The sequence below is a fragment of the Prunus persica genome, chromosome G5 (assembly GCF_000346465.2).
Source record: "Prunus persica cultivar Lovell chromosome G5, Prunus_persica_NCBIv2, whole genome shotgun sequence".
NCBI lineage: Eukaryota > Viridiplantae > Streptophyta > Magnoliopsida > Rosales > Rosaceae > Prunus > Prunus persica.
The window spans coordinates 8,780,887-8,795,871 of NC_034013.1; the positions used below are offsets into that span (position 1 = coordinate 8,780,887).

A 14,985-nucleotide genomic window follows, 5' to 3' on the forward strand; every position below is an offset into this window, starting at 1 on the left:
GAGCAATATAATGATCCATCCATATCGATAAATAGACTAAATTATTATTATTTTATATGAAATAATTTAAATATGCTGCCACATCATTCAAACAAGAGCACCAGGACAAATCATAGAAATCACAAATATACCACCACTTTCCTCTTCTATCAATGCAAAGGTCTTTGCTATGACCTCCCACTATAAAAAGGCCACAAGCCCTGCCCCAGATTGTGCCACGGTTCCTCCCTTTTTGTATATATAATTCACTAACACTTTTGGCCTAAAGGAGAGCAACCAAATTAGAAATATTAAATAGTGCAGCTTGTGCAGAGCTCCAAACTATGAGTAATTGTACCCTCCCAGAAACACAAGAGAAATTGACCCTCCCGGATGCCTGGGACTTCAAGGGCCGCCCCGCTGAGCGGTCCAAGACTGGCGGCTGGACGGCGGCCGCCATGATTCTAGGTCTACATACATAGCTACCCTACTCTCTTTTTCTGTGTGACTCCCCCATGATTCTTTGCTCTCATCTTTGATCTCTTTGATATTCAGGTGGAGAGGCTTGTGAGAGGCTAACAACGCTAGGAATTGCTGTTAACTTGGTGACTTATTTGACTGGAACCATGCACTTGGGCAATGCTACCTCTGCTAATACCGTCACCAATTTTCTTGGTACTTCCTTCATGCTCTGCTTGCTCGGCGGTTTTGTGGCCGATACCTTTCTTGGCAGGTAATTAATTTTCTAATTGGGTTCACATTTTTTGATTTTGATATTGGCTCACTCCCATCACTTTTGGTGTTTGGTGTGCGCTTTTTCAATTTCCTTACAATGATTGATGGTTTAATTAATTTCACATTTTGATTGAGTAATTCTAAAGGGGGGACAATTTTTCAAACTTGATGAGATCTAGTCATTTGTTGTTTATTTGGTCCGCTAATATAACATGAAAATGTGGCTTTTCTAACATTACTTTTCTTGTTAAATGTTTTGACAGATACCTAACCATCGCTATATTTGCCACCTTCCAAGCAATGGTAAACTCACTTTACATCATCACTAAAATTAATTCAAACTTAAATTAATACGCAGTTATGTATCTCATATATGTTCGATTCTTACTTTTTTCTCCTCTCTAATTCTATGAAGAAAAAAAATGATTTTATTAAGATATAATTATTTGGTTAAATTCATTAGTTTGGGGAACTTGCTCTCTAGTACAACAACACACAAGTCATTTGGATGTGATGGACACACTATTACATGGTGATATTAATTTAAGTGTTATAATATAAGTGGACGACTTGATTGATATGTTATAAATTTTAGAATATAATAATATCAATAAATACATAATATATTATAATATAAGTGGATTAATAATATTAGGTGAGATTCATACCAAAGAATTTCTCACAAGCACTTGCTTTCTACCTTACTTCTTTGCTTGTTAAATTCTTTTTCCTTTCTTAATTACTTGTTTTGGTTAATAGGGTGTGACAATATTGACAATCTCAACCACAATCCCCAGCCTCCGACCCCGAAAATGCACCTCCGACACCGGCACACCTTGCATCCCGGCAAGCGGCAAGCAACTCATGGTTCTCTACATAGCCCTCTACCTGACAGCCCTGGGCACCGGCGGCCTAAAATCGAGCGTTTCAGGCTTCGGCTCAGACCAATTTGATGAGTCAGACAAACAAGAAAGAAGACAAATGACAAACTTCTTCAACTGGTTCTTCTTCTTCATAAGCATAGGCTCACTTGCCGCAGTCACCGTTCTTGTCTACATACAAGACAACTTGGGGAGGCAATGGGGCTATGGCATATGTGTCTGTGCAATTGTGCTTGGCCTCATTGTGTTCTTGTCAGGAACAAGACGGTACCGTTTCAAGAAACTGGTGGGCAGCCCTTTGACTCAGATATCGGGGGTGTGTGTGGCGGCGTGGAGGAAGAGGAACATGGAGTTGCCCTCCGACATGTCGTTTTTGTACAACGTTGATGACATTGATGATGGACTCAAGAAGAAGAAGAAGCAGAAGTTGCCTCATAGCAAGCAGTTCCGGTTAGTGTTTTACTCATCCTAATTCCTACTTTAACTACTGTAACTGCATTATTTTATTTTATTTTTTTCCAAACTAGATACATATTAAATTATAGATTTATTCTCTGATGTTAAATAGATGTGGTGGTGTGGTGCTATATATGTATATATATAATTTAATTTAATTTGATTTAGAAATTAAGAATGAAAAGCATATATTCACGAGGGTTGGGGCCAGACTGTCCTGGAAATCGGTCATCACGCTTCTTGTCTTGGACTTGGATGATTGAACCTTCTTAGTTATCACCTTCACCCAGCAATATGAAAATGCCTGCCTGTCTGTCTTGCTCCATCAGTCACGGACATACTTGCTTATGTATTCCACTGCATCTGCCTCTGCATCTTTGGCCACATACGTACTCTATTATTTCTAAATCACCCACTTTTTCAAATCTTTTCCTCTAAATATATATATATATATATATATATATATATATATACACACACACACTTGTCTAACAAACTGGCACAAAAGAACAAACCCTGAAACTACAAAAACAAAAATCATCATGTGACTCGCAAGGTTTCCCTTGTGCCTCTCACATGACCATGTTTCTAAAATGGTGTGTTATTATTGGGAAATGTTGCCTCTCTTTCTTTATTTTTTGTTTTTCCTAAAGTTCCTATGTATGTATGAACCTAGAAAAATGTTTGTTTTCATTTTGAACCTATGAACACGTGGTTGCTAGTTGAATGACAATATGAAAGTTCTCACTTCATAAAGTTTAACTGGATGATGTCTGCTACTCAATATATCACATGACATAAAAGTTTCCACTTTATAAAGTTTAACTGGACGGTGCTTGCCACTCAACCTGTCACATGACATGAAAGTTCCCAACGAAAGTTCTTCTCAAACTAATAAGAGAAACTATGCTGAGACAAAAACATGATCACTACGTCATCCATGGAAACGAAATTAATTTGTTGGTTTCTTCTTGTGCAGTTTCTTGGATAAGGCAGCAATCAAGGAACCCAAAACGACAAGCGGTACAGCCATGATCATAAACAAGTGGAGCTTATCAACCCTAACCGATGTTGAGGAAGTAAAATTGATTATCAGAATGTTGCCAATTTGGGCCACCACAATCATGTTTTGGACTGTCTACGCTCAAATGACCACATTCTCAGTGTCACAAGCAACCTCCATGGACCGCCACATTGGAAAATCATTTCAAATCCCACCTGCCTCTCTCACAGCTTTCTTTGTAGGCAGCATTCTCTTGACAGTCCCAGTATACGACCGGCTCATTGTCCCCATGGCAAGAAAAGCCCTAGAAAACCCACAAGGTCTAACCCCATTGCAACGCATGGGGGTTGGCCTAGTTTTCTCAATCTTTGCAATGGTAGCAGCAGCTCTCACAGAAGTCAAGCGCTTGAACATCGCACGATCACATGGCTTGACCGACAATCCAACGGCTGAGATCCCACTGAGTGTTTTCTGGCTGGTCCCACAGTTTTTCTTTGTGGGGTCCGGGGAGGCCTTCACATATATTGGGCAGCTTGACTTCTTCCTCAGGGAGTGCCCTAAGGGGATGAAGACCATGAGCACAGGCTTGTTCTTGAGCACTCTTTCATTGGGGTTCTTCTTTAGCTCTCTATTGGTCACTATTGTGCATAAGACTACAGGGCACAATAAGCCATGGCTGGCAGACAATCTCAACCAAGGGAAGCTTTATGATTTCTATTGGCTTTTGGCACTTCTGAGTGCTTTGAATTTGGTGATCTATTTGTTTTGTGCCAATTGGTATGTTTACAAGGACAAGAGGCTTGCTGAGGAGGGCATAGAATTGGAGGAACCAGAGATTTGTGCCCATGCATAATTATCTGGTTTTTTCTCCTTTTTTTTTGTTCTTCATTTTTTCTTTAACCTAAGCTTGTAATCTTTTATGTACAAAAGGAAAGAAAATAAGAAATGAAGAATCATTAAAGCTTGTTAATGATCACACACACCATTTTCTTTCACAAGTCTTAAAATCTAGTTTGAATATAAATAAATAAATAAATGTAATTTATAAAATTTATAATAAATATAAAAAAAAATTAAAATTATTTTTAAAAAAGAAAAAAGAAAAAAGACAGAAGCATCAAAGGCAATGCAGGGTACATTACCATTATTTTGGATCAAATTGATGTGATGTCCCTTAACTTATATAGAGATCGCATTATGAATTGCAATATAACATGATCAAAGAATAACAATAATACATACCATGCAAAACCATGGGCAACACGTCTCTGTCTCGAGCCTGGGATGGGAGGCATCCTTGTCTAAGCCACATCATTTATCCAAATGATTCAACTCCATTCTATTAGGGCCCAGTTTGTTCTAATAACTAAGTAACTATAAAAAGTAAATTAAAGGTTAATCACAGTTATGATCAATCTTAAGTTATTTTTCACTTCCGGCCCCTCCCTCCTCCCTCCTCCCTCCTCCCTCTACATTAGAATCTTTAGAACATCGTCTTGTCACTTTGGCTTCTTTAACTTTTAGTTATATTATTATATATTCCTTCCTCGCTCAATTCTAATCTCTTACCCATCTTCCTCTCTGCTTTTTTTATTTTTTATTTCCAAAAACCAAGTAACAAGCCATTAGAGTAATGTACAAGAAAATATCCAGAAACTTTGGTACATTAGCTTTCAAACTGAAATCAAATTTCGGGTATTTTATCACATAACTTAAGTTGATGAGTTTGCGTATCAATATCACAAAGAATTCGAAATGAGATTCAGTTTAATCCTCACCGAATTCAAATCGATGAAGTTCGTAGCAAGAACACTTGTATAATAATTGCCAGACCAAAGCTATTACATAACTGAATGATGACAAATTACATTTTTCTTTTTATTACTAAAGAAAATACAAATAAATATGAAAATGCTTAACCAATGGTTAGCACCCAAAGAAAAGAAAGATAATAAACAAACTACAACATATGTGAGAGTGAGAAAAGGAGAGAGATTAGATAAGTAAACTAATATCCCATGACACTGACAATGATAACATTACAAGGATACATAAGACTACAGTCTAACCATCATCATCATCAACTTACAGTCAAAGGAGAGAGAGAATTCTTCTTTAAAATGTCCAGGAGGATATCTGCTATCAACTTGACGACCAAACTCTTGAACAAATACACCAACTCAGGAAACGCCAAGCTAAGTTTTACACAGCTTTGACTGTGGCCATCTCAACGCGTTTTATTTTTCCTGCATTATCAGAAAAATTACTTAGTTAACAACATTTTAGTGAATTGGTAGAATTAATTCATATATGGCTACCACCATATATTGCAATTTTAAGAATGTACCAACATATCTTTCCAGGCAGTACACACCTGAATCATAATCATGACCCTTCTAATGCTTCATCAAGGCCTTCACTAAATTCACCAAAAATGTCTGGACATTCATCCCATTTTCCCTGCTTCCGTGTTTCCCAATAGCCCCCAACGTAGCGGAAAGGTCCATCTTCACCTTCTCTCTGGAACCATCTAGGTTTCCACCCATTTTCTTGTAGTTTCCTCGACTGTGCATTGAATATATTCAAGGATCACCATCAATATTAATAATCATACAATAATATTTCGGTTGCATCATACACCATGTCCATGTAAATATCCACATATTTATTCCAGTCTATACACTGAAAATATTAATAAACATTTTACGTTCAAAATCAAATGGATGAATCAAATAACTTTCTCAAACTGCTCTTCAAATCTTATGGAGCTCAGTAATTTATTGTAAAGGAGTAAAATGAGGGAAGAGGAAAACCATGCATTTTTTGTCATGTTCGAAGATGAAGTTGCTGAAGTCCCTTAAAACAAATTCCAATATTGACCAAAGAGTATCGTAACTTCTTATCTACCAGAAATATAAAGTCTCTCACAACTTTAAAGGGGAGGGACATGCAATCTATAAATGCCGGACTCCAACATGAAGGCTGTTTGATAGACAGGATTGACTCTAGTTGGCAAGTGACTTGAATCAGCATTTGGTCTGAATATGGTATGGTATGGTATTTGAATTTGATGACAAAGTATAGGGGTGCAATAAATTCTTAAATTGGAACATCATAGAAAAACCAAATACAAAGACCATGGCGAAAACTTAAAACCGGCAAGAAGAATATCAGCCATTGAAGCTAGCATGTAGGAATGTCTGTGTGCATGTGACCAAAAAGATAGGGAAAGATGCCAAACATACCATTCTTTGCCTTTTCTCCAACCGCTGTTTCTCTGCATTTGCCTTTTCATATTCTCCATTCTCCAAATGCCGCTGGTCCGGCCTGAGCCTGGAATCCGTGGGTGGTAGCTTCTCCTTAATCCGTGATCAAATACCCGGGATCAGACAAAGCTATAAAAAACAATTAGAGATGCATAAGAGGAAAATGAAAATGCATACGAAACATTTGATGTAATACATCATGTCTACCTGCAGTCCAGGTGTTAGCTCGTTCAGTGTGATTGCGAATGAAGTTAAGTTATACCGTGTGACGTTAGGAGGTTTACTACTTTTCCACAACAACGAAGCATCTGAAGGATTTGGCTTGCCACTGCCATCACCATTAACATAATGTATGCTTTCATCCCACTTCCCAAATAGCGTAGCAACCTTTTTCCCCATCACGTCTTCCACAACTCCATGGACCTATATGGATGTAGAGTTGCCATTAATCCAACAATTATGTTGGAACAAAAATTCTCATATTAAAGAAAGAAAATGGTTCTATCCTGAAGAGCGTCACAACATATAGGCCCACATAGATGTGAGTTGATAAAGGCAGTGACAATGTTTCAACATTCTTTACAGCATATAAACATCATTCTCTACGCATATTAAAACATCATTCAGGGCCTACAAATACAAAATGCACCACTAACCTGGTGAGGATTTCGGTCAAGAATTGATTGCTCTTTGAACTTCAGTTTGCATGAATGCTGACGATTACCCCGTATATGCATTGTACCATGGTGATCGCAGTATACTTTACCAAGAATAAGATTATATATACTTGTTGTGACCTATTACAAGACATGAAGATGTTTAAGCATAATTGTAGGCTTGTAGCATACATAAAGAAAAGGCAAGAAAATGATTCCAATGAGCAGTCAGTTTGCGGCAAAAACACAGTTACACATCAATGCGCACCTTGCTCCACTGGAAAATTTCACCATCGTCAAACTCCAAGCTCAGAACTCCAACAGGGTCAAGCTGAATTGATCGCCCCCAAAATTTTGTGCGGATATTGCTATCAGCCCAGAACTTCCACCCTCTACCTTCACAGTGACAGGCAATGAGCGTTGGGTGGTGACTAACCTGTTTCAAGTAAAAATTTATTGACATATTTTGGATTGAGTAGGTTTTTATTTTTGGAAAAATAATACATTTATATAAAACCACTGGAAGAATATCAAGAAAAGTTATAGCCTTTGCTTGCCTGTATCAAGTTCTCAAAAAACACTGACATTTGTTGAGTAATTTTCCTTTTCAATAGGCTAGGAAATATTAATAAACTTTCAAAGTCCTTTAAGTGAGAATATTTATGGTCCAAGTAGCATTTTATCTGTGATGAATAAGAACTGTAAACTCAGACATTATAACTACCCCTTTTAACATGAGTGGCAATTTCATTTCCATTTTTTTTTCCTTCTTTCTCGGAGGACTTAAGCCCAAGCCAACTTATCATATTTCTACTTTTCACTTCTCACAGTTTCTATTATTTGATGTGCTTTTCATTGTCAAAAACTTTGTATTGCAGTTTCTTTTCCAAAATTCAGGAGTCTTTTCAGAAGTTATATGCTTGTCACAAGTTGATTCATATCTCAACCTTATTTTCAGTTATCAGGTCTTATTTTCAAGTAAAGTTCAATAATACCAATTGCTCCCTTATTTTACTCCCTTACCTTTTCAGAGAAGAAGCGAATTCCTTTATCAGGATAGTCAGCTTCATAAGTTTCGCCTAACAAAGGATTGAATGGCTTGCAGTGCCGCCCTACAGACGATGCATATCCAGAAACCGCAAATGCAGCAACATTTAGAACCCTTTGGAGACTATTTCCCTGATAAGATAAACAAAGATAAGCATACACTATGACAGCAATTTATGATTATTTAGGAAGCCTCCTTAATCTTACCATTTTCCCATACTCATATGCCCGATCTAAAAGATACGAGTACTCCAAGTCCTCACAACACTTTTGAAGAGACGATATTGGCTCGTTAAAGTACACAGGGAGGCAAACTCGAGTGAGATCCTTTCCCACGTTGTCTTTGATCATAGACCAAAGGCTGACCCCTTTCTCCTTCTCAACTGGAGTGGGAAGCTCTTTTCGCCTTTCAATGTGTGGGTATCTATAACCATGAACTTCCTTCTCAGTTTGCATCTCCTCAACATTATCAAATTGACTTCGAGGTTCACGGTGCTTATTACTGTTATTTACAACTCCTTTCATAGACCCACAACCTATGTGTGGTTCAGTAAAATATTCTTTTGTGTCATGAAATGGCATTTCATCTTCATCTGACACTTCCTCAAGCTCTTGTTTCTCAATATCATCAGATGATTCAGTTGTGCTGCACTCTAAAAACCATAATAGATGTTACTACAAAATCGCACATGCTATGAAGCATGATAAAATAGATAATGCTCCGGGATGGCAGATATTTTGAGTATTTAAGCTTTGAAAGACAAAAAAGCTACAAAGTGAGAACAAAAAATGATGATTTCCATTGACCATTATAGTCTTCATAATTATACTAGCCACTTTTTTATCAAATGAAAAACGACAAGCAACAAAACTAACCATTCAAATGGGCAACCAGTTGGCATTATAAATCTTATCAACAATGTATGCATCATCAAGTCAATTCTAATGTTGAAGAGAGGTCGGCAAATTTTTTATTAAAGAATGGATCTTCAATGGATTAGTTTAAAACATAAGGGAATGTATAGTTCCACTTTAAGTGTAGTCAAATTCTAACAACATCTCATGGAGATCCTTAGTTTAGGCATAACCCAATCAATTGTGTACTCAAGAATAACTACTTTTTTTGTTCAAGGAAAGTGTATTGTATTTAGAAATAGAAAATGAAAGAATATATAAGAAAGTGGATAGAGCTAACATAAACTGTGTACCACTATATTTTCCCTGTCCCAAACCGGGAAACTCATGCTTCGTCAATTGGTATTCACCATTATGAATCCCAGACGCATCAGCTTCATAATTAGCTGCCTGCATATGCAAAAGTAATAGGCTTAAATTTAATGCATAACGAATACAATTGTAACATAAAAAGATGGGAGGTCACTCAATAATGAACCATTATTAAAAAACCATTGTAATGCCTTCATATATATGGAACTGGCAAACCAAACACCATAAAGAATAAGAATATCTTATGAGAATTGCATTCAAGAAACACAAGACAATGCTCTAACAAATTACCTAAATGGAAAATGATTATAAAAAAATAAGAAGCATCCAAAAGGGTAATGACAATTTTGGTTATGACATCTCTCTCGCTCATAATATCGAAGTAGTTTATATTAAACAAAAGTTTAGAATGATTTAAGCCCAGCAGAGCTTGTTAATTAGGACCAGTCCTTGAAAAAAAATCTGCTCTTGAAAGCTGGAATCAATCTTACTTGCATGTATTTAAGGTAGTCTGAGAATTAAAAAATTTGTTATAAAGTTGGAAAGCATGTCAAAGCTTGCTAATTTAATCTTTACATGTCCACTAATTAATGTGTTCATATAGTAACGTTCTCTTGTTAGTGGGAAAGGAGTATATGTATCTGCCTAGCTTTGTTAGATTTCCTCCAATGCAATCGACAGAAATTCGACGGATCCCTCGGTGGATAAGTCCAACAACTCAGCAGCAGTGTGGACTTGGGTATCCTGTCTGGTGGATCTGATCAATTGTTAGAGACATGCATATAGCTTTAAATGCTTTGTGCCATCGAGCTACCAAGATGAGCTTTACTGTTGATTGGCAGGTCCCACACTGTGGGATCCACTTCAGCCAACGCATACTGATGCTAGCTTTCTTCCTCAACCAATAGTTGAGGAAACGGAAATTATGATCCTTTTGTGCTGTTAGACACGATAAATAAGTGCATTTAATGGCATGCATCTGTTCTATGAGGTATGCAATTCCACTGACCAGAAAAATTAAAATCAAGTATAATCGTTTAATTGGTTGAGATATCGATTACACAATAGGCAGTCAAGAAAAGTAACTCTGAAATTTGCCCAACCAAACTGAAAATATAGACTAAAAAGATAAGGAAAAAAATGCAGTCCTAAGGTGTGAGAAAATTCCTTCATAACAAGATCAAAGATTTAGTTCATTGGATTTCAGGAGTAACTTCCAACTTCCAATCAGGAGGAAGACTGTTTATTACTTCAGAGAACTAGGAGAACAAAAGGACTAAGATGGAAGTTGGAGCTGGGAGAAAAGGCAAGATGGTCTATGACTAGATATCATGTGCAACTTAAAATTTAACTTTGGGAAAATGTAGTAAGAACTAGTTACCTCCAACTGCCTTAGCGTGTCGAGTAAATTGGATCGTTCTTCACAGAGAACCTTATACTGTCCTTGTATTTGAGAAAATTCAGAGAGCATTATCTGCTCGCAATCCTGAACAAGGTTCTCACTGGTTCCCTCTTCAAGTAGGCGTTTTTTCAGTCTTTCAGTCGATACAGATAAATCAGTTTGTACAAGGGAGAGACTATCATTCAAGTATCTAAGCGGAAATAGGCTCCGAGTTGAGACCAAAGCTTGTAGCCAAGCTGCCCGATCACTCCTTGAATTAGTTCTTAAATGAAGGGTCTTTGTAGCAGTAAATATGTAAAACTTCCGATCATCAGACTTGCTTTCTCTGAAGGATGAGATCTGCTAAATAAAGAGAAAGAAACATCTCTTTAGATTACGCAAGAAACATGAAGTATTAGCATTCAATGTTCAAAACAAATACAAATCTCATTACAAACATGAAGTATTAGCATTCATTCAAAGAGCACAAGTCAATGGTAAAGAAAAATATATCATCAATGCAGATAACATAAGGCCCTGAAAAGAAAAGCAGCTGATATCCAGAAATGAATTCATTAGCCTGAACTCAGCCCATCCACCTTCAGTCTTCAGACCACCAGAAAATAACCCAGGTGAGAGAAAACCACTTCAAGCTCCTAATTAATGACACCCACAATGTATGAAAACGAGATCATGCCATTTCCGTTTCAAAACCCAGAGCAGAAACTCTACCCAAAACCCCCCCTTCGGTTTATCACTGTAGAGAAAAATCCTCATCATGGACTTTGAGCATATCCACTAATAATTATAAAACCCGGCTTTGAAAGGGACTAAGAATATGCTTAGAAGTTAAAATAATTCTTTTTCCCGATTTAAAAGAAGTGGTTGCATACATCTCAACCTTGAAAAGGGCAAAAAAGCCACCTAATGGCCTCAAAGTCTTCACATTGTTAATATAAGCCACTGAAAATGAAACCCATTGTTCAACCTTCAAATATACAATAAAATAAAACTTGAAAGCAACCCCTAACTTGTGAACTCAACCCACGCCAAGTCAAAAGGAAACAAACAAGTGACAACCAAAACCCAGCAAAACACAGAATCCCACTTCCATATTTCAGAAAAAACACCATCCCCACCGTCCGATCACTGCTCTCTTTCAGTGTTTTTCTTTATATAAAAAAAAAAATTTCTCAAAGTCACGTCTGCCCTTTGCATATCTGTTACTAAGGAGGGCCTTAAAAGTAAGTTTCAAAAAAAAAAACCAAACCTTGTTTTCTTCTCTTCTTTTGGGCGCTTTTTAAACTAAAATTACACTAGGATGGGACGTGAAATTTTTTGAAAGAAAAAAACACTGAAGTGAATCAGAGAGCTGAACGCTCAAATGAGAGATTGAATCCAACGAATAAAAATCCAGCACCGATGTGACCACAGGATAATACCTAGGCCAACGACGTATCCTATCAGGCCCATGCCCACCTGCTGATGTGACCCACTTCACACTAACAACCAGTTAAACTGTTAAAAAAACAGAGCACGAAACGTGAAAATTGAAATTGAAAATCACAAAACCCAGAAAAAGAGAGAAACCAAAAACCCAGAACACGACGAACAACGCGACGAACCAACGGTTCATACCCAGTTCCCGCTCAGATAACAAAGCCTAGTTATATTTCTCGCAGATTCACAATCAGAACCCAAAATTTTTTATAAAAAAATTAAAAATTAAAAAAAGAAACAGAGAGAGAGACACACAAAAGAGAGAAAGGATAACGTTTTTGGTAAAATTTTGAATCAAGGTTTCTCCCCCATATTAGAAAGCGTTACCGAAATAGCGCCACAAAGAGAGCTCCAGCATTTCCCGATTGCAACATTGTTGCTCTAAAACCGATCGCAGCGAATTACGAAGACGAAGACGAAAACAAAACGAACCGTTTCGGTGCATACATTTACCTTGAGGTGGACGATTCCAACAGTTTTTGGGGGCTTATTGTTCCGTCTCCCCGTGCCGCTGTCAATCCTCGAAAGGCGGTGAGTGGAGATCTCACCGATGAGTCGAACGTCGTCGTTTGGCGTCAAGAGACTGAGCGTTTCGGGGCGCCGAATCTTGGCGTAGGAGAGGACGCCGTTTCGGAGAAGAAACCACCTGGATCTCCACCCCTTGCTGTAATTGGTCCACTTGTGGAGAACTCCGGCGACGGTGGTCTCAGATCCCGCCGGCCGGCCGGAGGCATTGGTATCAGATCCAAGCGGCGCCGTCGCCAGACTCGTCGGAAGGCTACGGGTCCGGGAGAGCGAGATCTCCGGCGACTGGTCGCCGAGTCCCGCGCTCTCCAGCGTGATGCAGCAGAGCGGGTGCATCTCCTTGACTCGCATTTCGGCCAACCAAAACGACGTCGCGAAAATTCCAATGCAAAAGGAAACGAAACGATTACAAGCGACAACCGTTCACCGATTGTTAATTCCCCATTCTTTCATGCGCTGAATGAAAAACTGCAACAGAGGAAGAAGAAGAAGATTAATACGAATAATTAATAAATATACGCAGCGTCGAGTTGCGTCAATCAAAATCGAAATTAATTACGAGAAATGAAAATGCAGGCATGCATATGTCGATCGTCACCATCAAAAAATGTGAAAATTGATTTTAGGCTATTTTGAGAGAGAGAGAGAGAGAGAGAGAGAGAGAAGGCTCCTCTGCTTTCTCTCTCTTTCTCTCGGTTAGAGACGAACCTGGGGAGAGTGGAGAGCTCTGAAACTGAGAGAGATTCGGGAAGAGAGAGAGAGTGTGTGTGTGTGATTGTGTGTGTTTGAAAGAGTAGAGGATTATTATAATGAGGACCGAAAAGAGCTTCTTCTTCTTTTCTTTTCTTTTCTTTTTTCTTTTTATTTATTTTATTTATTTATTTATTTATTTTTAATAATTATATTTGTTTGGCTTGGATTGATGGCAAAGTATTTATATAGAATAAGTTGGAAAGGGAAGGAAGGAGGGTTTGGTGTCTCTATATGGTGTGTATAAAGAGCAGTGGGTGTGAGACTGAGACTGAGAGTCTGTCTGAGACTGAGAGAGAGAGAGAGAGAGGTGTGCGGTGAGTAATTATAGTGGCAAAATAGTAATTAAATGCATTGGGAAACAGATTTCCAAGCTGGATTCTACTACTTACTTCTCCTTCTTCCCGCTCTGTTTAATCCTCTTTTGCTTTGGACATAGAGCAAGAAGAGAGGGGGAGATCTTTTATTTCTCGCGAGATGATTGAAAGTATATCGGAAAAATCTCGCGTGGACGGTGGACGGTGGATGTGGGGTGTTGGCGTGGCGGCAATCGGGGGAGAGGGAACTGAGAATCGGGAACCGGGAAATGGGCGGGACAGAAAATACAGATCCTGAAAGGGGTGTTATTAATATCCATTTACTGTGGTAATTATCATCAAATTTTTTTTTCCAGAGATAAATGAAAATTATCAAGTTCGGTCAAAGTTTTTTAGGGCCCTACCTATCCTGTTTAATTAGTTGCTGTCTATTAATATTTTCGGTAGCCCAAGTTCAGTGGTTTCCCTCCACATGGCATATTCCTATCCGACACTTGGGAGATTTCTAGAGGGAAAGAAAAAATTATACAAATATTGAATATATAAAAAATTATATTTGGGATTGGTTACAGAAAAAAATTGGTAACTCCTTTTTTTTTTTTTTTTTTCTTTCTCAAAGTTTAAAGAAAAGAAGGTTGCACAATATAATATGAGGCTTTGATATGTATGATTTTAAGATCCGTAGAAGATATTCGTTGTAATTTATTATATATTGAAAAGAAACGATATAATTTGAGGAATGTTACCGAAAAATATTGGAAAAGAGGTTTGTTTTAATTTTGGTCAAAGGTAAACTTCGTTAGAGAAATGAAGTTAGGACAAAAATTGTTTGTTCCAATAAGAACAGTGGATTAAAGGCCAAAAAGAAACAAAAAGATTAGTGCCTAATTGAGACATTATGATATGATTCATTCCATGATTTGATTCATTATAAATTTTCTCAATCTAACTTTCTTTTTTATCCCCAACTCACTGTGCGTTACTTTCCATCGATTGGATTACTTGACTGAACCAAAGAAAATAAATAAATGGCATTAGAGAAAGACTTGTTTAAAGAGGCAAGTGGCACAAGAAGTTTTCGAGGGCAAAAAACTTGTATTCCATTTTTAATTTTAATTTTTTTTTAATACGAGTAATAGTTTAAACTATTGTCGTGGAAATTCAAACCTAAGACTTTTGATATGCAATTTAATGCTATTTTTTATTAGGCTAAATTTATTTCTTAAATTAGAGATAATTGATTAAAAAGATAGAGAAATAGA

The 14,985-nt window shown here is 37.5% G+C and overlaps 2 protein-coding genes across 11 annotated transcripts; one reads left to right on the forward strand and one right to left on the reverse strand.

The window, feature by feature from the left end:
- Positions 201-4,034, forward strand: LOC18777482 (protein NRT1/ PTR FAMILY 6.3). Its single transcript, XM_007210808.2, has 5 exons — positions 201-447; positions 535-712; positions 978-1,017; positions 1,474-2,045; positions 3,031-4,034. The coding sequence occupies exons 1-5, from the start codon at positions 324-326 to the stop codon at positions 3,905-3,907; spliced, it is 1,791 nt and encodes a 596-aa protein (XP_007210870.1). The 5' UTR covers positions 201-323; the 3' UTR covers positions 3,908-4,034.
- LOC18777679 (oxysterol-binding protein-related protein 2A) lies at positions 4,814-14,208 on the reverse strand. 10 transcript variants are annotated; one of them, XR_002271652.1, is made up of 12 exons: positions 13,365-14,208; positions 12,585-13,124; positions 10,632-10,994; positions 9,219-9,328; positions 8,231-8,669; positions 8,000-8,155; positions 7,245-7,412; positions 6,977-7,117; positions 6,528-6,743; positions 6,300-6,449; positions 5,429-5,619; positions 4,814-5,300 (listed from the first exon to the last, which is right to left on the reverse strand). XR_002271652.1 is itself a non-coding variant. In XM_020563729.1 (12 exons), exons 2-11 carry the CDS (start codon positions 13,005-13,007, stop codon positions 5,440-5,442), a joined length of 2,316 nt encoding a protein of 771 aa, XP_020419318.1. In that variant the 5' UTR covers positions 13,008-13,124; positions 13,365-14,202; the 3' UTR covers positions 4,814-5,300; positions 5,429-5,439. The 10 variants fall into 10 exon arrangements, 8 of the variants coding, with proteins under 8 accessions (XP_020419318.1, XP_020419319.1, XP_020419321.1 ...); XR_002271653.1 differs by having other exon boundaries at positions 8,231-8,676; positions 9,232-9,328; positions 10,632-10,991; positions 13,365-14,206; XM_020563729.1 differs by having other exon boundaries at positions 6,300-6,419; positions 13,365-14,202.